This window comes from Sitophilus oryzae, unplaced genomic scaffold (genome assembly GCF_002938485.1).
Source record: "Sitophilus oryzae breed Bouriz unplaced genomic scaffold, Soryzae_2.0 scaffold_1318_pilon_pilon, whole genome shotgun sequence".
Lineage (NCBI taxonomy): Eukaryota > Metazoa > Arthropoda > Insecta > Coleoptera > Curculionidae > Sitophilus > Sitophilus oryzae.
Genome location: NW_022145969.1, coordinates 1,128,975 through 1,156,415, shown reverse-complemented (window position 1 = coordinate 1,156,415; position 27,441 = coordinate 1,128,975). Strand labels below are relative to the sequence as shown.

At 31.7% G+C, this 27,441-nt stretch overlaps 1 protein-coding gene across 2 annotated transcripts in view; it reads left to right on the top strand.

Annotated features, from left to right (window-relative positions):
• The window catches only part of LOC115875080 (NACHT domain- and WD repeat-containing protein 1), a 122,460-nt gene that overhangs the window by 89,936 nt on the left and 5,083 nt on the right, over positions 1–27,441 (top strand). For both annotated transcript variants that reach the window (XM_030890447.1, XM_030890448.1), the window contains exons 22-25: positions 20,955–21,153; positions 21,283–21,510; positions 21,682–21,881; positions 22,782–22,886. In XM_030890447.1, coding sequence (XP_030746307.1) covers positions 20,955–21,153; positions 21,283–21,510; positions 21,682–21,881; positions 22,782–22,886 — 732 coding nt within the window. The remainder of the gene's footprint in view (positions 1–20,954; positions 21,154–21,282; positions 21,511–21,681; positions 21,882–22,781; positions 22,887–27,441) is intronic.

Sequence of the window (27,441 nt, the reverse complement as noted above, 5' to 3'; positions counted from 1 at the left end):
TCAGTTCAAAAACTTTACAAGAATGACCAGACCCGACTTTGAATATTTACAAAATTTAATAACACCAAAAATTACGAACAAAAGATACAAATTTTAGAATAGCAATTTCATTAATATCGACATATTCGATATTATAATTTTATTTACAAGATCTTGCCATGCGTTTTTTTTTTATTTTTAATAATACAAAGAATGTTTAACATCCCATAATATAGGCAACTATTCATATTCTTCAATTAATAATAACGAAGGTTCATTGATCCACTCCATAATTTTAATAAAGAAAACGAAAAAAAATCACACACGCACGCACGGACGCAGACAAAACAAATTGCCGGTTCAAACCACAAAACACATACACAAGAAGAAGTGCGAGCGCCTTGCTAAATATTGGAAAGTGAAATTGACGTTTAAATTTGACACTGTTGACAAGTCTACTGCTACTAGCGCCCCCAATTTCGCTTGTAGGAACTACGGACTAAATTGTCACACATGGCGGGAAGTTTAAAAAATAAAAAATTTTATTTCTTCATTTATTTTTAATTATGACATACACAAAAACACAAAAAATACACCATTTTTTAAAAATATGTTTAATATCAATATCAAATATACAACAGAAATTAATTTCACCACAATAAATTAATAAAATTAAAAGAATAATGTTACAAGTAGATCAAGAGACAAAATTAATTATAACAAAACTGAAAAAAATGGCGTCATAGATGGCTTAGAAATAAAAGATATATCATAATTTTGAAAGTAAAATTATATGGGAAATGTCTTCGATCATCATTTTTAAGCCAACTGGACGATTATTTCAAACATACAAGCTGAGTTCGTTCATAGTGCTCTGAGAAATCTAGATAAACAAAGAATAATAAATTAAAAGTATTCCAGGGGAAAAGAGAGGAAAAACCTGTATCGTCTCTGATATCTGTCAGGGTATTGTTGAAAGTGTCATCTTTTTGCTCGAAGTTTTCAGGTCGATCAAAAAGATGACATTTACAACAATACTTTGCTGTAACTTTCACAAATATCAGAGAGAGTACATACAGGTATTGCCTCTCTTTTCCTCTGGGATGCTTTATATCTGTTGTTCTTTGTTTATCTATATTTCTCAGAGCATAATGCCGAACACGACTACAGTATATAATAATTTCAATATCCGAAGTGGAAAGAAAAAAGATCACCTTTCTGTTTTGTACTATGGTCCCTTTCTTCCGATGGCTCATCTCGTTGATATTTAGGAAGGATAAATAGGAAGGAAAATATAAAATTCAATTTGATTTGATGATCCTTTTCTGTCACCTAAAATCAGGAGAACGACAATGAGCATGTTAAGATGAAAAAAAAATTATCAACACTTACCTACACGTTAGTCCGAGGAGTTTTATTAAAAACCTATATATTTGCCTAAATAATTTATGTATTAAATTTGCAAAGCAAAATGCAGCGTGTAAACAAAAGAAATAAAATGGCGACAAGTCAACGTCAACGACCCGACAAGGAGAAAAGTGGTGTTCGAATAACAAATTATGGGTCACCAAAAATTGTTTTTGTCTCCTTTCAACGCACACTTTAGAAAGAAAAAGAGATGAACTGGAATACTGAAAGAACGTCAACGTTTTATCTGTCACTCTTGTCAATAATTTATCGGTAAGGAAGATTCCTAGAAAATCGCTTGTAGTCAAGTTTTCAACCATTGCCAGTTCTCCCATAAGAAGTGTCATCCACCTGGTTCAAACTGAGCGTTCGCACACACATAAAATCCCTTTGAGCACGAACCAAAAACCGACACCAGACGGCTCACGTTCGAGGCTGCTCGCGCACAGACAGATTCAGAGTGAGCGTGCGCGCACAGCCGTTTACACTTGAGTATTCGCGGAGGATCAGTGCGTGCGTGCCCAAGTCTAAACGCACCATTACAGATTAACCAAGGCATGTATTGACATGATCAAAAAAACAAAATGCTCAGGAGACATGGTTCTGGCCGTAAAATTATATTTTAGGAAAATTTACACATAAAATTATTGCACAGGGTGTTTTAAAGTTAAGGTAAAAAAACAACACCCCGATTAACCCTGTATAATATGTCAAATACTAAAGTTTATAAAAACTGAGTTCGCGAATTAAAGTTGATATAAGTATATAGAGCTTGCTAAAAAAATCATGAAAATAGGGCTAAAAATAACAAAAATATAACACTTTAAATTTGCCCAAAAATTTCTCCGTTGCGTTTTTTTCGCAACTGAGTGTATAAGCTTTTACTATAACTAATATTCGAAGTATTCGAACCGCGTTCGAATTTATAAAATATCGTCAACTAGATCCAGTATAAGTCGTCAGGCATTGAAAACTCAATTCAAAGGTAAGGCAGCTTACTCGGTAATGAGGATGCATGCTAACGGCGTTCAATTTATCTTTTAGAAAGAATATTTATTCGGATGTAAATCCGATTTAACACATTCACTTGTGATACTTATTGCTAAGTTTATAAATTGATTTTGGTTTAAGAGATTTTCATATCAACATAACACGAGAATTAAAACATGTGGTCGAAATCAAATTACCCTTTTACTAACTTAATTTAAAAACAAAGTAAAAAAAAATGTTCCCCTAGTGTCCATATAAATCGTAATTTTTAATATTAGACGTAAAAGATATTATAATCTGGAAACTTCATCTCCCGGAGTGACGCTATGAATTCTAAGTTTAAAGCCCAATGTAAATTTTGACACAAATTACACTGTTAGCCCCGTGATTTCCTTACGTTTTCAATTACGTGTAAGGATTTACAATTAATTTAAACACCCATACACTCAGTCAATATTATGTACAGGACGGTAATGAAAAAAGTAATTTAAAAAAAGAAAAACTACCCTCCAAAATAAGGGTTGCAAAGGGTTGAAACTATTCCCAATCGATGCCTTTTACGACTCTGAATCCAACGAGACCCTACTCGACATAGCGCGGTTATGGTCATAAGAAGGCTTCTAGAAAAATAGTAAACGTATTAGTAAAATTTTGAAAATTTCAGTATTTATAGAAAAATGTATGTTCTTTCAGAATATGTACACAATTAAAGGTTTAAATGCGCCAGTTTTTTAAGAAAATGCATTTTTCAAACTCTTGTTTCGAAACGATTTTTGATCAATGCAGATTTTTATGTTTTTACGAATTAATGACATGTTTTGTAAGATTTTATGACATTTTAATTATTGGATACTCGAGTGTGATTTTATTTTTTTTAACATACAATATATAGTTATAAATTATAAACTTACAAGATTAACATAAGTTTTCTAGACATTAATATGTCTTCAAGAATCAAAAGCCATCAGGGACTCCAGAAATTAGGGACTGGGTATCGTCCCTACAATCTTCTACTTATTTTGAACAATTTGTATATGTCTGATTTTTTATTCAGTTAGTGTAGATCTACAATTATTTAAAAAAAGAGATCATATCATTAAGTATTATAATTTTAAATTAATCACATAAATACACATACTTCTTTTTTTATTGATGATGCTTTGCGGTGTCATCTCATCTTCAAATTCTTGCAAGAAGGGTATATAAAAAAGAAAGGGAAATTTTATGGTTAAAATTAATTCTACTAGGTAACTTTTGTGGCCTAAAAAATAAAACAAATTATTAGATATTTATAATGTAGCTCAAATTATATAGAAACTACTTACAGTACACTGCATTACTGCTTTCTTACAATATATTTTGTTTTAAATAGTCAGTGTTCGTCTGGTTTCTTCTAGGGGCCCCCATCACTTCACTCCCGAAAATCCAACAAATACTTAATATAATAAATTTAAAAAAAAATACCTTTTATATACAGCTCCTTCTTCTTCATAAAAAGTCCTAGGAGGAGTTGAATAGACATTGTAGAATGTGTTCTCATGTACTTTAAAATTGATTTGGAAAATACTATAATAGATTTTTAAATATTATACTACTGATATGTTTTATTTAAATTTAAAAACAAGACTTATATTTTGTTAATTAACCATTTTTTCTCTGATAGCTGTATTAGAAAATGGTAAAAATGTTGCATTTAAAGAAATAAAAATTGTACCTATTGGTGACAAATAACATACTGAGACTTTGGAAAAAATTGTTATTGTTGATTATGTATATACTTGCTATTAAAAAAATATAATTTCAAGCCTGTCAATTCACCTCCTCCATCGCTTCCTTGCTTCGTGAGGGCTCATAAGGGGGACATTCGAGATGAACTACACCAAAGAGAACTTTTGCTTCCATGAGGACTTAATTCGAAAGGATCCTAACAAGATATCTTCCTTAAAAACCTTCTTGCCATACCACCTCCGATAGATGTCAGTTTGCCTTAATACCTATAAAATACGAACCGATCCTAACAAGATGACATGTTCTCTAAAAACCTTTCTAATAATCGCGCAGATACAATACTATCTTCGATAGATGTCATCCCGGCAAATTTTGCCATAATACCTATAAAATACGAATCGATCCTAACAAGATGACATCTTCTCTAAAAACCTTTCTAATAATCGCGCAGATACAATACTATCTTCGATAGATGATGTCATCCCGGCAAATTTTGCCTTAATACCTATAAAATACGAACCGATCCTAACAAGATGACATCTTCTCTAAAAACCTGTCTAATAATCGCGCAGATACAATACTATCTTCGAGAGATGTCATCCCGGCAAATTTTGCCTTAATACCTATACAATACGAACCGATCCTAACAAGATGACATCTTCTCTAAAAACTTTTCTAATAATCGCGCAGATACAATACTATCTTCGATAGGTGATGTCATCCCGGCAAATTTTGCCTTAATACCTATAAAATACGAACCGATCCTAACAAGATGACATCTTCTCTAAAAACCTTTCTAATAATCGCGCAGATACAATACTATCTTCGATAGATGTCATCCCGGCAAATTTTGCCATAATACCTATAAAATACGAATCGATCCTAACAAGATGACATCTTCTCTAAAAACCTTTCTAATAATCGCGCAGATACAATACTATCTTCGATAGATGATGTCATCCCGGCAAATTTTGCCTTAATACCTATAAAATACGAACCGATCCTAACAAGATGACATCTTCTCTAAAAACCTTTCTAATAATCGCGCAGATACAATACTATCTTCGATAGATGTCATCCCGGCAAATTTTGCCTAAATACCTATAAAATACGAACCGATCCTAACAAGGTGACGTCTTCTCTAAAAACTTTTGTAATAATCGCGCAAATACAATACTATCTTCGATAGATGTCATCATCCCGGCAAATTTTGCCTTAATACCTATAAAATACGAACCGATCCTAACAAGATGACATCTTCTCTAAAAACCTTTCTAATAATCGCGCAGATACAATACTATCTTCGAGATGATGTCATCCCGGCAAATTTTGCCTTAATACCTATAAAATACGAACCGATCTAACAAGATGACATCTTCTCTAAAAACCTTTCTAATAATCGCGCAGATACAATACTATCTTCGATAGATGATGTCACCGGCAAATTTTGCCTTAATACCTATAAAATACGAACCGATCCTAACAAGATGACATCTTCTCTAAAAACCTTTCTAATAATCGCGCAGATACAATACTATCTTCGATAGATGTCATCCCGGCAAATTTTGCCTAAATACCTATAAAATACGAACCGATCCTAACAAGGTGACGTCTTCTCTAAAAACTTTTGTAATAATCGCGCAAATACAATACTATCTTCGATAGATGTCATCCCGGCAAATTTTGCCTTAATACCTATAAAATACGAACCGATCCTAACAAGATGACATCTTCTCTAAAAACCTTTCTAATAATCGCGCAGATACAATACTATCTTCGATAGATGATGTCATCCCGGCAAATTTTGCCTTAATACCTATAAAATACGAACCGATCCTAACAAGATGACATCTTCTCTAAAAACCTTTCTAATAATCGCGCAGATACAATACTATCTTCGATAGATGTCATCCCGGCAAATTTTGCCTTAATACCTATAAAATACGAACCGATCCTAACAAGATGACATCTTCTCTAAAAACCTTTCTAATAATCGCGCAGATACAATACTATCTTCGATAGATGTCATCCCGGTAAATGTTGCCTTAATACCTATAAAATTCGAAACGATCCTAACAAGAGCCCCCTTAGAGTTCAGCTACATATTCTTTGCTTCAGTGAGGACTCGTAAGGGGAACATTGGAGATGAACTACACCAAAGAGAATTTTTGCTTCCATGAGGACTCAATTCGAAAAGATCCTAACAAGATATCTTCCCTAAAAACCTTTATCGCCATACCACCTCCGATAGATGTCAGTTTACCTTAATACCTACAAAATACGAACCGATCCTAACAAGATGACATCTTCTCTAAAAACATTTCTAATAATCGCGCTATTGCAATACTATCTCCTATAGATATCATCCCGGCAAATCGGCAATCCGGCAATAAAATTCGAACCTATCCTAACAAGATGACATATCTTCTCTATAACAATGAAATTCGAAGCGATCCTAACAAGAGCCCCCTTAGAGTTCAGCTACATATTCTTTGCTTCAGTGAGGACTCATAAGGGGAACATTAGCCCCTTTAAAGTACGACTCACACCTAGGAATACCTGAACTGAAAAATTAATAATGTATGAAATAAACGAAAACGACGACCGACAGAAAAAAATTCTCTGGCTTCTCTGGCGGATGACATCTAATGCGGTAGACCTAGCACTAACCTGAAACAATAGGGAAAAGCCGTTAGTTGGAAATTAAAAAAATGAGGTAATCGTATAACATACCTGGTTAAATCTCGTTCTGGGCCTCAATCCTGATGGCTAGAATTCCCAAGATCTTCGTTCTAGTGGATAAATACGTCATTAGGCTTCAAGAGTTTTGAGCAAATATTACTGAAAAGAAATACAAATAAAACTTCAATATCGATTATATTTTAGAATAAAACTGGAGGTAGTATTATTAGTGATAAAAATTAACTGATTGAAAAAAATAATTTTTAAACAAAATTTTGAAAAATTAGCACTGGGAGCACTGTTCTAAATAAATTAAAAAGTGAAAAACTAACACAGGTAGATACCCTATGATTAAAAAGTTTTATGAACAAGAGATCCAATATAAAAAAATTCTTAGAAAAAATTACATTAGAGTATGTTAAGGGTCGGACTTCAAAGCAGGGTCTTTCATAAACCTTTTTAACCATAAAATATATGCTATCAAGTTCACTTACATTTCAAACTAAGAGCTAAAAACACGTCTTATCCATATGTTCCATGATTTTACTTCAGCCCGAATATGAGAAACGAATTTTTCGATACACAGAATCTGCCAGGACGAATCGACGGTGTCCAAATGAAGATCTCGAAAAACATCCACTTGGCTAGCACAGCTCAGGGTGTATATTCTTAGGTTATGATGAACTCATCCAAATGCAACATGACCGGAAGATCATGATGAATTCTTGATAAATCCAACATAACTGGAAGGCCTTACCCTACCGTCCATCCTGGCCGCGGCGCGTCCGCGAATATAGCGATACTCGAGATTCTGTGTATTTCAAAAAAAGTCTTATAATTAACTTACAATCGAAACTGAATGGTTCACGAATAAAGATAGGCGCCTGCATATACATATATCTGAAACAGCATCAACGCTTCAAAATGACTCGAGCAGTCCTAAAAAATGCTTGAATATTAAAACATGAAAAATAGAGGAAAAAATGCGTGTCAGACTTACATCACTAAGATTTATCCTGGTATAAGGTGTACTGTTTCTCCCAATTACTATTACTGAATTAGAGGAATAGAAAGAAATATTGCTGGTCTTAAGGGCCTATCTATTGTCTTCATTTTCAACATTGCCAGTGTGTTCTGTGAATCTCAACATCACTGAGATCAGGGAATCAAAAGGTATTTAAAATGGTAAAATCAATCTGGATGTGTCAAGCATTGAGATCAGCGCCTGGATATATCCGGAACAACATATAAGCTTCACAAATCACTCGAGGAGACCTGAAAAAAAATAAGTGAATATTAAAACAGGAGAAATAAAGAGAGTAATGCCTGTTATATTTCATAATAAAAAATTAACAGCTATTTTTTTTAATCTTTTCAAAAGTCCTAAAAACATAGTAACCATACTTATACAGGGTCCGGCAATAGTGCGTCGGGCATCTGTAGCTCCTAGAATAAAAAACTTGAGAATTTTGTTTAAGTGCAGACCTAAAGTATGTACCAGGATGTATTTCAGGAAAATATTTTAACTTCTATAGGGTGGCTCAAAAAAGTGTGAGTGGACCTGGATAATTTTTTTTAAATGGAACACCCTGTATATTATTGCATTTTTGGCTTTGTTTCAGATCACTTTACATAACTCTAAGATATGAATAAATATATTTCGATAGTTTCAGAGATATTAAAAACTAAATCAAAAATATATATTTTTCAGCCCTTTTCACCCCTAAAAATACAGGAACTGTTCTGAAATCAAAACTATATTAGATATTTACTTTAGATGGTCTGTTCTTACTTTGCTATAAATATGGTAATCGTAAATCATACAGGATGTTCAATATTCTACGCCAAACTTTCTAAAATATAAAATATTTTTTCTTTGTTTTTTTAAATGGAACACTCTGTGTATTATTTTTTTATTAGATGGAGAGTTAAAAAATGAACATTTTCTCTATTTAGAGTATTTCAAAATTTTTAACGGTTTCGCAGATACACGCAGTATTATTTCATATGGCGCTTTCAATGGTAAAATACGAGAGATAAATTATTAGGTGGCTTTGATAAAAATTTACTGTGGAAAATGCCATATGAAATATAAAACCGCAAATATCTGCGAAACCGTTAAAAATTTTGAAATACTCTAAACTCTAAAAATTGTTCGTTTAATTCTCCGTCTCTTGAAAAAATAGCTAATATACAGGGTGTTCCATTTAAAAAACAAAGAAAAACCCACTATTTTTAGAAAGTTTTATGTAAATTTGGAACATCCCATAATATGACGACATGTTATATTTGATAGCAGAAGACCAGTCTGAAACAATACTGAACTATTTTGATTTCAGGCTGGATTCTGTATTTTAATAATGTTTAGAGAGACTGAAAAATATATTTTGATTTATGACAATATCTCTGAAACTATCAGCTCATAATTGCTATCTAAGTGATCATGAAAGTAGCCTCAAATCTAATAATAAATTCATTTAAAAAAATCATCCATCACTCACACTTACCACCCTATAAAATAGCGAAGTAAAAATATTTTCTGGCTATCCTAGTTTTACTTAAGCAAAATTCTCAAGCAAAATAAAACACTAAATCACCACAATACACCAAAACACTTTTACTTTTACACTGGACGCGCGTTTCGCTAACCATGTTAGCATCATCAGCAGATGATTATAAACTCAGTTTATAAAAAAATAATAATTCTCTAATCAGCAGATGATTATAAACTCAGTTTATAATCATCTGCTGATAATATATGGTTAGCGAGAAACGCGCGTCAGTGTAAAAGTAAAAGTGTTTTGTTATATTCATATGTGATTAATGTTTATTTATTTAACAAAAGGTTCCAACCCTCAACTGTAAAATTCTCAAGTTTTTTATTCTAGGAGCTACAGATGCCCGACGCACTATTGCCGGACCCTGTATAATATTGTAAATTTCCGTATTTATTGAAAAATTTATGTACTTTCAACAGGGTGTCCCAGAAATAAGTCCAAATATTTTAACTGGTAGTATAGTTCAACCCCAGAAACACGCCTATGAGGTTTTTTTCGCGAAAAAAAAAATTTAAAATTCGAAATTTTTTGAAAATTTTTTTGGAAATTTTTTTAGTTTTTAGTTAAAAAACATAATTTCTTGATAATATGAAAACATAAGTATTAGATTAAATTTCCAAGACAGAAAATCCAGAAAAGATCCAGCGGTTCTCAAAATTTTAGCAAAAATCATTTTTTTTTAGAAATTTTCACTTATAATATCACAAGAGCTTAAATTATTTTCGGAAATTTTTTTGAGGGCACGAATATTTTGAAAATTATCCCGAGTCGAAGACGAGGGATAATTTTCCTAAAATATTCGTGCCCGAAAGAAAATTTCAGGAATAATTGAAGCTATGCGGTATTCTGTAGAAAAATTTCACACCTAAATTTGAAAAAAAATATTAATCCAACATGACATTTTAAAATAATTTCAATTTGTTAAGTTGGCCAAGGTATTGATGTTTTTGACATATTATGTGTTTTTGTCATTTTTGTTTGCGATTCTGTCATTAAGCTATTACTAGTTTTAAAAACGTCTGTACGTAGAGTAAAGTGTATAGCGAAATGTCGCGATTTGGAAAAAGTAAACCAACAAGTCATTAAAGAAGAAATTGAAAATATAAAACCAGATAAACCCGAAAATCAAAATCAAGTGTATATCCATCATATTTCGTTAAATAGAAAAATACCAGCTTTAGTTAAATAAAGGCGGCAGAACTATATTTTTAGAACATGGCAATTTCGAAGAAATTCATATGTAGGTATATCTAACATATTTCCTTAAATAAAAATATTACCAACCTTAGTTACATCAAATGCTAAAACTCAAATGGGTAATATTTCAATATATAGACATTGTAGTTCATTCACATTATGATTGTAGATCTTATGTTTACCTTTTCAACTGTCAAAAAATGTCCACTAAAGTTTCGTGGCGCCTCGAAAAAATTTCCGGAAATTTTTTTCAGTTGCCATGGTAACTAGTCAACATTAAAGCATGTTATTGGTTGAAAAGTAGAGGTGTGAAATTTTCAAAGTAAAATAACTCCGTTATTTTGGACTTATTTGAAAAACGATAAAGAGAAAATATGTTTCTTTTATCGAGATCTACCACCCCTTAAAGTATTTGCACTTATTTCTGGGACACCCTGTATAAACTGTTAATGGTTTAAAGTTTAATAACATTGTGTTTTAGACAACAAGTATTTTTAGAACCCCTGTTTTTAAACGATTTTTCTTGGTGGATAAATACTATATGCTCTTTAATTATTTAATAATACATAGTTTCAATTAAATCATCGGTGACAGTTCAAAAATATTGAGAATGTTTTTTCCACCCAACATATACAGGGTGGTCCGAACTGTATTCTGGAAACTTTGACAGCATATTCTGCAGATAGAAGTCAGTAAAACAGTTCGTATAAATGTATGTTCTATAATGTCATCACACTGGGTTAGAGAACGTTTAGTGTTCTATAATGCTTAGTTTCGGAGATACAGGGTGTAGAAGTTTCATTTTTATTTCGATTTTTTCCAAATAATTTCTGAAGTAATATCAATATTTGTATGAGAATTGTTGTCTGGGAGCTTTTTGACATGAGAAATTTGATTTTGATGTCAATATGACTCGTATTTGTAGGGGGCGCCACCTACATACATGTGTTTTAACTATTTTGAAGAATAATAACTTTTCGTCCGTACTTGTATAAAACTACTGAGTGAAAAAATATACATTTCTATGATTTTTTACGTAAAAAATGTCTCTTGGTAAAAATCGCTACGAGCAACCGTTCTCAAGATATTTAGAATGATAATAGTCAATACGTGTCATTATTGACAAAAAATAAACATGCTGAGTAGATAGTTATTTGACTAAAATGATAAATTTGGGAACTTTTTATTTTTTTTTTAAATTAATCATGAATTTTTCTTCCAAAAATTTATGACAAAACAGTTACTGTTTGATTTGGTTAGGTATATTTTTTAACTCAGTAGTTTTATACAGGTACAGACGAAAAGTTATTACTCTTCAAACCAGCTAAAAAGTATGTTGGTGGCGCCCTCTACAAGTAGGAGTCATATTGACATCAAAATCAAATTTTTTATGCCAAAAAACTTCTAGACACCAATTTTCATACAAATATTGACGTTACTTCAGAAATTATTTGGAAAAAATCGAAATAAAAGTGAAATTTTGTACACCCTGTATCTACGAAACTAAGCATTTTAGGACATACATTTATACGAACTTTTTTACATATTTCTAGTTGCAAAATATGCTGCCGAAGTTTCCGGAATACAGTTCGGACCACCCTGTATATTAGAGGTCATATTTTTTTTCCGGTTGACCTTCCTCATAATTCTGTCTGGTTAAATATTTGATAACACGACATCCCACTACGAAAACTATTCCCTTTAGTGTCTATCAATACTGAAATAGACTCTTGAAAATAGGCGTATTCGAATTACCACCCAGGTTTTCACAATCATATCTTAAAAAATATTTTTTATAAAGTCCTACAGAATAATTTGCTTAATTTACAATGTCTGATTTCCATGCTGAAGTTTCGTATTTTCTAATATCGCCTGCAAGAGACCACAAACTGTGCTATCGGAAACTGTGTGGTCCAAGGTAAAACTGTACATAACATAAATTTTAAATTTGAAACCTCCTTATCGAAACTACTTTCGTACGAATTCTCGCTGCGAAACTGTGTCACTACCAGCATCGAATTCAGTTATTCATAAAGGCCATTTAGATATTCAACAGCCAGGAAAACAAAACTGTATTAAAATAAAAGAGAAAATTGCATTTATTCCGGCAAACTTATTTATCTTTCGTATTCCATAAAATGCTAAACCATCCATGCAATTGTTTATTATAATAAACTGTATACATAAAATAATACTAATATTATTAAAACACTCATACGATGAAATTATATTGAAAATTTCACACCTCTACTTTTCAACCAATAACATGCTTTAATGTTGACTAGTTACCATGGCAACTGAAAAAATTTCCGGAAATTTTTTCGAGGCGCCACGAAACTTTAGAGGAAATTTTTTGACAGTTGAAAAGGTAAACATAAGATCTACAATCATAATGTGAATTAACTACAATGTCTATATATTGAAATATTACCCATTTGAGTTTAAGCAATACCTTGGCCAACTTAACAAATTGAAATTATTTTAAAATGTCATATTGGATTAATATTTTTTTTTTCAAATTTAGGTGTGAAATTTTCTTACCGAATACCACGCAAGCTTAAATTATTCCTGGAAATTTTCTTTCGGGCACGAATATTTTAGGAAAATTTCACACCTCTACTTTTCAACCAATGCTTTAATGTTGACTAGTTACCATGGCAACTGAAAAAATTTCCGGAAATTTTTTCGAGGCGCCACGAAACTTTAGTGGAAATTTTTTGACAGTTGAAAAGGTAAACATAAGATCTACAATCATAATGTGAATGAACTACAATGTCTATATATTGAAATATTACCCTTTTGAGTTTTAGCATTTGATGTAACTAAGGTTGGTAATATTTTTTATTTAAGGAAATATGTTAGATATACCTACATATGAATTTCTTCGAAATTGCCATGTTCTAAAAAATATAGTTCTGCCGCCTTTATTTAACTAAAGCTGGTATTTTTCTATTTAACGAAATATGATGGATATACACTTGATTTTGATTTTCGGGTGTTATCTGGTTTTATATTTTCAATTTCTTCTTTAATGACTTGTTGGTTTACTTTTCCAAATCGCGACATTTCGCTATACACTTCTTACTCTACGTACAGACGTTTTAAAACTAGTAATAGCTTAATGACAGAATCGCAAACAAAAATGACAAAACACATAATATGTCAAAAACATCAATACCTTGGCCAACTTAACAAATTGAAATTATTTTAAAATGTCATGTTGGATTAATATTTTTTTCAAATTTAGGTGTGAAATTTTTCTTACCGAATACCACGCAAGCTTAAATTATTCCTGGAAATTTTCTTTCGGGCACGAATATTTTAGGAAAATTATCCCTCGTCTTCGACTCGGGATAATTTTCAAAATATTCGTGCCCTCAAAAAAATTTCCGAAAATAATTTAAGCTCTTGTGATATTATCAGTGAAAAGAAAATTTAATAGGTATTTGAAATATTTTCAAAGTTCATATTATAAGAAAAATTAATGAGCATATTTAAAAAAATGCTTTTCAGTCTTAAATAGGTATTTTATAACAAACTGCGTATCTTTAGAACAAAAATTCAGCTAAACCTAATTTTCTCTCTGCTGAGTGATTAATTATGCATCTGAAATTGACGAGAAAATCGTTAAATTGGTAATGGATATTCATAAATTTACTTAGTGTAAAAATAAATTATCCAAGTTACGTTGTTATACCAAAAAACAACAATAACGTTGATTTAAAATACCGAATAACTCGTTCCTGCTCCTGACAGGAATATAACAGAATACTGTTAGTTTATCTTACCTAAAGCGCTCTGTTATGCTAAAGTGGACCTTGATTAAGCTTTGAAACATAGTAAAAGCCAGCATTAAACGCTTCTTAAAGCAGGACCTTGCAAAAAGTTTATTTTGTTTAATGAAACGTTTCCTTTAACTAAAGCACCATTGCTTTTTCTGTTAATGCAGCTTTCCACTCTTAAATTACGAACTGCTTTTAAAGGATTTAATCAGGTGGAAAATGTCTACTGCGAAGATTTGCAGCAAGGAAAACAACCGTTAAAACTAATATATTTGAAACAATACAGTTATTTTCTTTTAACTGATTGGACCAGTAAGAAACTGGACTGGACCGACAGGGATTAAAAATAGATGGAGAATATCTTAACCATCTAAGATTCGCTGATGATAGTCCTAACTACCAATAATAGTCCTAAAGCACAAATTAAGGAACTAAATACAGCCAGCAAAAAGTAGATCTCAAAGTGAACTTAGAAAAAATTAAAGTCATGTACAACGAACTAGTAGACAGAAAAGGAATTCTAATAAATACCACAACACTGGAAAGAGTAGAAGAATATATACAGGGTGTTTCAAAACAAATGTGAAAAACTTCAGGGGGTGATTCCTTGTTCAAAATAAAAGGTAGTTTGCTTTATAAACGTTGGGTCAAAAGTCAACCGTTAGGGAGATATCGCGGTACAAAGAGGGCGGAAAAATAATGTTTTTATTTTTTATCTTGAAACCGAAAAGCGATAGACTAATGAAATTTTATGGAAGCATTACTGTTATGAAAACACGCTTTCTGGTAATTTTCTCACTTTTCTAAAATGAGTGGAAGGGGTTGAAATAAACTACCCCTATCATTCTTGTTAACGAAATTCAAAGAAAAATCTTATCAAACACATGCAAAAAAAAATAATTTGGATTGTTTAGTTTGTTTAGAAACGTTTTTATCTCTTGCATTTTTTTGATAAAACTCGCCGATTTGAAATTAAAAAATAAAATGTAAAGCATTACATGTCAAAACTCCTTTTTTTACGCAATTAAATAGATCATAAACAGGCTTCGGAATAATTAATTGATCATAACATAACAACGTATTGCAGAAGAGTAATGTCAAATAAAATAATATTAGAAAGATCCTAAAAAGTGACAGCTGCCGACTAGATTTTTTCCTAAAAAAATTAAAGCAGCCCACTAGATTCTTTATCTAAAAATGTTTTTTGTCCTGACATGTAATGCTTCACATTTTATTTTTTAATTTCAAATCGGTGAGTTTTATCAAAAAAAAACACAAGAGATAAAAAAGTTTCTAAAAAACCAAACTATCCAAATTAGTTTTTTTTGCATGTTCTTTTTGCTGTTTGATAAGATTTTTCTATAAATTTCCTTAACAAGAATGATAGGGGTAGTTTATTGCAAACCCTTCCACTAATTTTAAAAAAGTGAAAAAATTGCCAGAAAGTGTGTTTTCATAACAGTAATGCTTCCATAAAATTTCATTAGTCTATCTCTTTTCGTTTTCAAGATAAAAAATAAAAACATTAATTTTCCGCCATCTTTGTATCGCGATATCTCCCTAATGGTTGGCTTTTGACCCAACGTTTATGAAGCAAACTACCCTTTATTTTGAACAAGGAATCACCCCCCAAAGTTTTTCGTATTTGTTTTGAAACACTCTGTATATTTGGGACAACTAATACACAGCTCGGGATTTCTACTACCAGAAATCAACCGAAGAATTAAATTAGCATGCAATCATATTCAAATTTAGAATGCCGCTTTATATAGAGAAGAAAACATTCGACCAATAAAAACATTGGACCGTTTAAAATTCGTTTATTAAAGGGGAATCCCCCGTTTAAGAGTCGCGGTGAGATTGGTTAATGTGATGTTTATGCTTTATGCGTAAAATCGAGGGTCAGGCATCTAATTTTCAAAAAAATCAAAAACTTTGGGCTACAAAAACTACAGTAGCCAAAATCATCAGATTTACATAATTTTGTTAATTATTATTATTATTATTTAACATTAAAATGAGTGCTTGCGATGGTTCGTTGAGCAGCAAATCTGAGCCGTTCGTAATTGAATCTGGTTCAGAATACCTACCACCTCAGACACCTGGACGGAGAAGTTTAATTAGTGACTTTGACAGTAGTGACGGTGATAATACTACTACAGATAAAAACAGTCAAAACAACAATGATAAAAGCTACTCTACTTCAGTGGCGTACATTAAAATGTATAATTTTTTTTATTTTAAAAGTTTTACGTTAATTCAAAAAGTCTGTATGCCACTGAAGTAGACCCGCTTTGCAAAGTTTTTTTCTATTCTAATATCGTAGGCCATAACATATCCAAAAAATTATAAAAAAACATTTCAAAATTAAAAAATTATTAGGCATTAAAAAGGTTTTAATTTAATTTGGCCCACAGTATGCCAACTTTGGACATCCGACTTTAGACGTACTTATGTTAACTTTGGACATTGGACATCCGAAAAAGTGCCGCTTCGTACAAATATGTTTTGGTTAATAATTTTTGTATCCATCAATTAATATTGATATATTATAACAAATTACAATATTTACAAATACCTAAGTAAATGCGTATTTCTTTTTTATTTTATATTTTCAAGAAATTTCAAGATTTTCTTATTTCTTGTCAAGAAATCTTCATCTTGAGAAGTAATTTCTTGTCTTGTCTTGAAAACCAAAAATCATTTCTTGTCTTGAAATCAAGACAAGATCAAGAAGTTGTCAAGAAAATGACGACCCCTATCCAAACCCGACATGAGACCATGATATTAGGAAAATAGCAGGGATAACTTGGGCCCGCATTGTCAAAAATAGACAACAATGGGTCCAACTACAGAGTATCCAAATATGTGAGGGAGACTACACCATAATTGAAAATGGTTGAATAAGCTGAAAATTATAATGATAATGATGACAGCTATTTTTTTTAATAATAGAATTAGGAAAAAGAGAGCTTCAAAAATTATGTTTTTTTTTCGAGATAAAAATTTGTTTCTTTTTAATTATAAAGAAAACGGTTTTAAAAGTTGCTTTTTCTTCCTCGACAAGCGTAACAAGCGGTAACAATTACTAAAACGAACCTCTCGGTTCTGCTAAATGGAAGCGTTCACTTCTAAAATTACTTTTTCCTTAATGCAACTTCTCATTCTCGAATTACAAACTGTCTGTAAACGATTAAATCGTCTAAACGTATCCTACAACTTAGAAGAAACTACAGAATTGAGAGTAGAGTGCCATTGTCATAGTATTAGTTCCTTATTTTTCCTTTATTCTCATAAAATGTTTTCAATTAGACACAATATTTCGTATTCGAAAAATAAAATAAGCTTTGTTTGCTGAAGTTTCACTTTGTTGTAAGATAAAGCTTGTCAGTCTGAATGCATAAAATATTTTCATTCCTTCCCGCAAGTTTCCTGTAACATGCTGTGCTTTGCAAAACTAGAGTTTCCATAGTAATAGTAGAATTCGCTGCCTAATATAGTATAAAGTTATCTGCTGAGACCGCAGAAGAATGTTTTCGGTATACACAATGAATAATAACCGCTAGGTGTGTGATATAGAGACAACACATTTTAAAGACCCTAGAAAAATAGTAAAAATAGATATAAAATCATCAAAATTTCAGCATTTGTAGGAAATTTTATTTAGATTCAGAATATATACACCTTTGAGGGCTTTCTGAAAAAAAATATTTTTTGGACTCTTGTTTTCTAGCGATTTTTGATGAAGGTTAAAACGTTTTCTATATCTATTACTGTTCTTGTATGACCACAATGGCTTATATTTTCTTATTCTACAACTTTTAATTAGTAAGTTACTGTTATTATCAAAGGCCTAGAAAAATAGTAACCATATCCATAAAATTATGAAAATTTCAGGATTTATTGGAAATTTTATGTAGATTCAGAATACATACACTTTTAAAAGCTTAGGTATATTGGCTTTGTGAGAAAATTAATTTTTTGCGCCCTTATTTTTCATCTATTTTTGATGAAAGTAAAACGTTCCCCTACGTCCATTACTGTTCTCGTAAGACTACAATGGCTTATATTTTCTTATTCTACACCATTTAATTAGTAAATAAAAGCAGTTTTAATAAAATCGGTGACATGACAAAACTAGCCAATTTTCATGACTATGTATGTGTATGGAAAAAAATCGAAAAAATGTTCATTTTTTAACAGATTTTCAAAGGCCTCAGAAACATAGTAAACAGAGTCATAAAATTATGAAACTTTCACCGTTTGTAGGAAATTTGACGTAAATTCAGAATGTATTCACACCTTTGAAGGCTTAGGCAGCTTGCTTTTGTCAGATAATTAATTTTTTGGACCCCTTTTCAGCTATTTTTGATAAAGTATAAAACATCCGCTATATCTACTACTGTTCTTGTGTGACTACAGTGACCCGTATTTTCTTATTCTATGCCTTTTAATTAGTAAATAACAGCAGTTTTGCTATTCTAAAATCGTCAATTTTCCCCAAAAAACGTTAAAGATTCTATCTTTTAAAGAAGGAAAAATATAGTTAACTACTAAATTAGAACCTTAAAAATAAACTGGCAAATCTAAACTGAAACTTTAAAGATTAAGGATGTCCGGATATATATAAGCACGAAAATAAATGTAAGTTTGAACGGCAGTTTAGCTCAAAGGTCCTTTTGACGTAGAAGAAGTCAACACCGCGAAGGAGGGGGGCAAGGAGACGAAAACCAGACTGTTAGCATTAAATCCTTAAAGAGAAAATCATTGGGGCAAAGCTTTAGTTAGAGCGTAACTTGGTCCTTCGAGTCGAAAGGATGCGCCAGTGAAAATCCTCAATACAAGCGTGATGAATCGACTCGCAGGAAGAAATTTCAACCAGACAGCCGTATATCGGTAGCTTAAACGACGCGATAGGAACGCGGGCACATTCAAATAGACAAGATTGATGTAAACTCGCGCGAAAAACCTACCCTTAGCTGCTATATTACGACTTTTTTTACACCAGCAAGGGGATAGATTAATCGCAGCTCGAAATGATGCTCGAAAACAAATTTAACGCCTGCCTCTTATCTTAAAAGCTTTCTTTTCAGTACATCTTCACTGAAAGATGGTCGTGACAGCTCCATTCGAAAAATTAATTAACATTTTGGAAGATCATCACCTGCAGCCGGTACAACAAAACAAAATAAAATATATACAGGGTGGTCCAAATTGTATTCCGGAAACTTCGGCAGCATATTCTGCAGATAAAAATAAGTAAAAAAGGTCGTATACATGCAAAAGTTTCATTTTTATTTCGATTTTTTCCAAATAATTTCTGAACTAACATCAGTTATGGATGAAAATTGGTATCTGTGAGATTTTTGACATGAGAAATTTGATTTTGGTGTCAATCTGACTGCTATTTGTAGGGGGCGCCACCTCCGTGTGTTTTAATTGTTTTGAAGGGTAATAACTTTTCGTCCGTACCTGTATAAATCTACCGAGTGAAAAAATATACATTTCCGTGATTTTTTACATAAAAAATGTCTCTTGGTAAAAATCGCTACGAGCAGCCGTTCTCAAGATATTTAGAACGGAAATAGTCAATACAAGTCATTATTGACAAAAAAATAAATATGTTGAGTAGATAGTTATTTGATAAAATGATAAACTTTTTACTTCTTTAAAATGATTTTTTTTTCGAAAAAAAAAAATTATGATAAAATAGTTTTTTGCACTTCTGACACAAAAACATTTCAAATTATATAGTCAACATGATTAATCCATGTCAATGATGACAGGTATTGATAATTTTGATTACAAATATCTCGAGAACCATTAGTCGTAGCGATTTTTGACCAGGAGACCTTTTTTTAAGTAAAAAACGTCGTAAATGCAGATTTTTTTACTCGGCAGTTTTATACAGGTACGGACGAAAAGTTATTACTCTTCAAACCAGTAAAAAAATATGGAGGTGGCGCCCCCTACAAGTAGGAGTCAGATTGACATCAAAATCAAATTTCTCATGTCAAAAATATCCCAGATACCAATTTTCATCCAAATATTGATATTAGTTGAGAAATTACATGGAAAAAATCGAAATAAAAATGAAACTTTTGCACCCTGTATCTCCGAAACTAAGCGTTTTAGGACATGCATTTATACGACCTTTTTTACTTATTTTTATCTGCAGAATATGCTGCCAAAGTTTCCGGAATACAGTTTGGTCCACCCTATATACAGGGTGTCCCTGTTTGTATAAATGAATAATTTTTGGCACATCAATGCTTCTCTATCCGACTTTATTCCTACAAGAAGAATGTAATGGTTAAGCGATGTTTGTAGTTTGTCTCCATAACTCCCTGTCTTGTGCTTCATGTGCTCACATCGATGAATGCACCATTTTTTTAAACTCACTTTACACAAACAGATTCCCCTATTTTCAAAGTCCTTAGAAAAATAGGAAAATAAAACATCAAGTTTTTAAAATCTCAGCATTTAGAAAAAAAATTATATAGATTTAGACTATATAAACAACTAAACCTTAATTGCCTATATTTGATAAAAAATTGCCTTTTTTTGAACCTTTGTTGATTTCTTTTTGAAGGAGAAGAGACAAATATATATTTCTCTTTCTTTTTGCAAGGTCTTAATTGGTCATACTGATACAGTAACCTGTGTGGCGGTGGCTGTGTCAGACAAAACTCACTTGGTATCAGGAAGTTGCGACAATAACCTTATTGTATGGGATATCAACACTGGCGCTGATCTACACACCCTTTCAGCTCATCTGAGCTTCGTCAGCTGCTGTAAAATGAGTGGAGATGGAAGCATAGTCATATCTGGTGAGTTTCGTAACTCTGGTAACCCAAAAATGTTTTTTTTTTAAATCATGATTTTTGCTAACCCTGCTGTATAGTAATAAAGGGTGAAAGTTTGTGAACTGTAGATAACTATTTTAATCAACTTTACAGGTTCGGACGACAAAAGTATAATTATCTGGGATACAAAGCAGGGCTTACAGTTAACATCCCTTCAGCTGCATTACCCGATCGTCGGTGTAGAGCCAACATCCGACTTTTCCAGAATAGCAGTTTTGCTGAAAGATACTCAATACAGCCCTATTATTTGCCTCCACAATACTCCCGCCAAATATGTCAAATTACCAACGTATTGTGCCCCTGATAAGGATATTATAGAGAGTAAGAGCAATTTGAAACAATAGCGGAACGTAATAACACCTATTGAAATGTCGGAATGAATACACAGTTCTGTTAATCACAAAACCTCATGACTGGTTTAGTTAATTCCTTTCATTTCGATAGATAAACTCATTCAATTAATTAAAAAACATATTTTGTAATAAAATATAGATCCGAAACCCGCACCTAAACGTCAGATGAAGAGGTTGCTCAAGAAAGAAGTCTCGCTGGACACATATACATGGCAGAAGAAATACGCCCATCTCACTTCCAACCTGGTCATACCATCCATCGACGAAAGGTTCAAAAGGCGATTTTCTGTATCAGCTAGCATGGAAGAAATATCTAAAATACCCCAGAACGACCAAAAGGTAATCACTTTAAGCAATTGACTCAAATTTCGTGTCTTTATTTCGGCTGGTATTGTACAAATCGACTCCATTTATTAATATCAAACGGTAGAAAATTATGTTGCGTACTACGATAATCATAAACATGACTATACAGCCTGGATTTCCAATACCTTAACGCACAGAATGCATAATTCGCTCTAATACGATCAAACGATATTTGTAATTCGAACCCACAGCATCTGAAGCTCAATAAATAATTTTCTATAGCTCAAAATGCAAATTTAACAAATTTTCTTATGATCTTTCAAATTTCAATCTATGGCTGCATATTAAAGTATTTCAAATATAATATGAAAATACGTATTTTGCTTTTCAAATACTTGTATCTGAAATAAGTCACATCTCTGAAGTACAGTTACTGAGCTATTGTTGTATTTATTGATTATTTTAATAAACGATTGAAGAACTAATTTGTGGGAATTGTCATTAAAAAAACATGATTTATGCGTCTAAGTTCTGGGTATTCTGTTTATTAAAAAATAAAATTCGAAAACTATAAAACTTTTCCAATTTCCTATTCGCTGTCATTTTTCAAGTCCGCGTCACATGTCGCAAAATTGATTTCGCGGCACCTCAACAAGAGAAAATATAAAAGCCGTCTCTTTATTGCCCATTCCACTGCAGTTTTGGAAACTCTCGACAAAGCCCTAAAAACATTCAGTCCCACTCCACGACTTGTTCGTTTTATCTGATAAATATCACGTGAAACTCATATCATAACTCTCAAGAAATCCCGTCCAATCTCGAATTATTAATTAATTAAAGTAATTTTAAAGGTTATTTACTATTATCTGCTTCGCTGAGTTTTTTAATAACCCCCTGAGCGAGCTTTTTTAATAAGGGATTCCGTTTTATTAGGGCATGGGGTCAAAACAGGCATCCCTGGCTCAATCTCAGCATTTCGATCAGCTCGAAGCCCTTTGGAATAAAAGATCGCCACCCAATCGAAGAAAATTACATCAGGTAAGTTTTGAATTACACAGAGCGGGCACGAAATATTTTAGAAAAGCCAGATAAGAGTTTTTTAATTATTTGTTTTTTTATTTCTGAAAGACACTAAATAGTGAAAATTAATGTTTAATTATTAAGGTGTGATTATACTAGATACTATACAGGGTGTCCCAGAAATAAGTGCAAGTATTTCAACTGGTAGTACAGTTCGACCCCAGAGACACACCCATGAGGTTTTTTGCGAAAAAAAAAATTTGAAATTTTTCTTGACATTTTCCATAAAATATTGAAAAACTTTTGAGTGCCGCTTGTTTAGTTTCCGGAAATTTGTTTATAGTGCTTCGAGAGAATGCAATGTTGCCACCTCCTACGTTATCCAATCCACATTTTCTATGTTTATAAGTTCACATTTTTAAATTTCTACAAAAAAAATATTTAAATTAATTTTATTCACTGTAGAATTTTTAATCATTGTAGATTACTATCAACATAGTGCAACGTCTACTATATTTTAAATACCTTTCTTACAGTTTAGTAAACTAAAATAATGAAACTAAATAATAAACAATTATAGCAGTTTTTCAGCAGATCAGAATCACCTATTATTAGATATGTAAACTTTTTTGCACTTTTAGGTTATCCAATTCATTTGAGATTTTACTCAAAACAGTAAACCTCTAGCAAAACTAAAAAAGTAGGCAAATCTAAGATAAGCCTCTAAAAATAATTTTATTATACAATTTTTTTAAATATTTCTATATTTTAATTAGTTCTATAAATTCTTTAATATATTATTATCTATCGTATTCTAATGTTAGATAAGTTTTTCAATTTAAATCTGAATTTTCCAAGTCGTTTTTAAATCATTTTAGTCGATGTGTCAACTCTAGGTGTCGAACAAGCTGAGATTCTGGTAATTGCTTGGTATTTGCGGCTGATTATCGATTGTTGCCGGCGGCTCTCAAAATGTTGCCATTATTTTTTAAAATTTGCAAAGTTAAACAACTCGGTCATTTTCAATATATTTTAAAAATGGTAAAGAAAAAATATGTTTCTGATATACCCTGTAAAAGCAAAAATGCATTATGTTTATTTTCAAGTCTAATGGTCTATAAATTCTCATCCTGCTTGGAGTTACGACGATTTTATATTCTTTTCGAGACAGTTTAGGCTTAAACATACCGCATTTCTGGGTCACGTACGGCGAAAACCAGAGGAAATTTATTCCCAAACCTTTTTCTTTCCTTGTTTTCTACCAATTAAGATATATAAGCCTGTCGGGACTAACAGTTTGGCCGCAATCTCACATATTATACCTCTCCAGAAAAAGCCATAACTCAATTCTCGCTGTTTACGTAATATCCCCTACAATGCCTCCGCTTAGTTTTATTGCTTTATTTACAACTCCTCCTAATAAACAGAAATTTCAGAAATATACACATTGATTCAAGAGTTTTGCATCACCCTGTATCTTAATAAACTTCCTTTCAATTTGATCATTTTTATTGAAAAATATTTCATGTGTTTGTTTTTTTTTTCGAAATATACACATTGATTCAAGAGTTTTGCATCACCCTGTATCTTAATAAACTTCCTTTCAATTTGATCATTTTTATTGAAAAATATTTCATGTGTTTGTTTTTTTTTCGAAATATACACATTGATTCAAGAGTTTTGCATCACCCTGTATCTTAATAAACTTCCTTTCAATTTGATCATTTTTATTGAAAAATATTTCATGTGTTTGTTTTTTTTTTCGTTGTATAATAATATTAATTTCATAACGGTGTATTCTTATAAAAATTAAAGCAAAATAACTTTACTTTGAATGTGGTAGACAATGATTCAGTATTGAAACTAAAGGAAATAACACTTACGAGCGAAACGTTGTGTAAGCGAACTATACAGGGTGTCACAGAAATATCTGCAAGTATTTTAAGGGACATATTTTCTCTTTATTGTTTTTCAAATAAGTCCATAATAACGGAGTTATTTAAAAAAAATGATTTTTTGCTAAAATTTTGAGAACCACCGGATCTTTTCTGGATTTTCTTTCTTGTAAATTTAATCTAATACCTAAGTTGCCGTATCATCAAGAAATTATGTTTTTTAACTAAAAAGTAAAAATATTTTCAAAAAATCGTCTTTCTGAGGTTGAACTATACTACCAGTTAAAAACTTCGTCTAAAACAGCTTAGAAATCACAAGAAAAAAACATATCTTGTATCCAAAAAAATATTCCTATTCTACCGAACAATTATTGTTTCATTATAATGAATACACAGAGGCACATACACGTCTAATAAATGCGCTACTAACCAGGGTTGGGTAGGTAGAAAATTTTATATATTCTACGGTATTTTCTACAAGTGGAAATTTTTTTCGCTAAAAAAAGATGTTGAAAATCGTGCATTTTCGTTTAAATTTCCCTGTATATTTTTCGAAAACTTTTTAGAACTGCCTATTCACCGCAAATTTTCCCACGGTATAATTTCTTAATCTCTGATGTTACCATAGTTACGGCTTTACTCTATGGTTACGGCAATAAAAGGGATGCAAAGATAAAGAAAAAATCCGGTGGCTCTCAAAATTTTTTTCAAAAAAAAATCATTTTTTTAAATTTTCAAACTTAAATAACTAGGTTATTTTGCACTTATCTAAAAAATGGTAAAGAGAAAATACGTTTCTTTTATCGAGATCTACCAGCCCTGAAAATATTTGCACTTGTTTATGACTCACCCTGTATAGTTCATGAAACTACAGGCTTTCTATAATAAAAAAAGAACAACAAAAACTTTCTAAGAAAAAAATTAGACTATTCTGTACAGTCTTCAGATTAAATAGAAAAAATAATAGTCTTCAGATCGATCAGTTTCTTATCTTCAGGGAGTTAGTACCGTCACGGAATAGAGATAGCGCATGTACACATATTACAGTTTTAACACTTTAGAGTTTAAAGAAAATAGAAAGGAAGAAACTCCTAAAGTGAAAAAAACAGTTTTAAATATACAAAGTTAATTTTGTACCTGTTCTCAGATTTTATAGATTTTCTACTTAATATTCTACATTTTCTACGCACTTTTCTACATACACGTAGAAAATCAATTTTCTACGCGTCGGTACCCAACCCTGCTACTAGCATGAAAAGATGCAAGCTTTCCAATTTTCGTAATCTGAAAAAAGCTCATCAGGCGAAAAGTTGGCAATTTTAGAAGCATTCACGAGGCCTATCATTTGCGTTCGTATTTTTTCTTTTCTTCTGGCGCACCTAGAGCAAAAATATGAAATGTTTCAGGTATCCTTTCTCTTCCCTTCCTCGTAATCTTTATCTTTTTAAGGGATTAGCTTGTTTTTCTTTTGCTTCGCTATTCGTTCGCCTTTTAAAACATAATGGTTTTTATAGGGAGAGTAACAAAATTTGACGCTCGGCTAAAGCAAAGCTTTGCCAACGTTCGAGACACAAATTTGCACTTCCTTTCGAAAATATTTCGTAAAATAATACGTATATACTGTATACATATAATAATAATTGTAGTTCATGTTCTTATTTTTATCAATATATTAGTCCATTTCTTTTTCTTCTTTACTATTGAGAAGTAGTTTTTGGTAAATCTAAACCATGCTATAACCCCTCCAACGAATCACAGCAAGTCATTGTTGGGCCCTTCCGTTGGACAGATAAATTGAAAATTCATTATTAAGGTTTTAATATATATTATTATCTATTTTTAAATAATAAATAAAATAATTAGTCCTTTCTTGTCCATTGTATTAAAGTATTTAAAATTACAAAACGAATTTTCTACATCTGGACTGAATGTAGACAATCGGTCAGTGTAGAAAATACGGTATAATATGTAAAATGTTCTACATACCCAACCCTGTGGATAGACTCTTGGACATCCCTGGTAGTTTAACGATATTTTTATTTCTCGTAAAGTAATTCCTTGCTAGTAAAATTGAAACCCTTAAAACTGTCGTATTTATCATAATATACAGGGTGGTCCAAATTGTCTTCAGGAAACTTCGGCGGCATATTCTGCAGATTAAAATAAGTAAAAAAGTTCGAATAAATCTATGTCATAAAATACTTAGTTTCGGAAATACAGGGTGTCGAAGTTTCATTTTTATTTCGATTCTTTCCAAATAATTTATGAAGTAACATTAATATTTGGATAAAAATTGGTGTCTGGGAGTTTTTTGACATGAGAAATTTGATTTTGATGGCAATATGACACCTACTTGTAGAGGGCGCCACCTACATATTTTTTAACTGAAAGAAACTCGAAGAAAAAAATTTTATTTAATTTAAAAAAAATAAATCCGGTGGCTGACCTTGAAACGAGTTTTTGCTGCATATAGTCACACACAATACGCATGCGCACATCTTTGATGTTGCCAGATTGCAAGTTATTTTGAAATTATTTTCAGTAGAAACCAAATATATGCTTTTCAGGGTTTTTTGTCAATATATATATACCGTATGATCGAAAAAACGGCGTCCGGTTGGGTGGGAAATGACGATTTAGGACATTTCCCATATAACATAGTCATCGCTGACGCTATT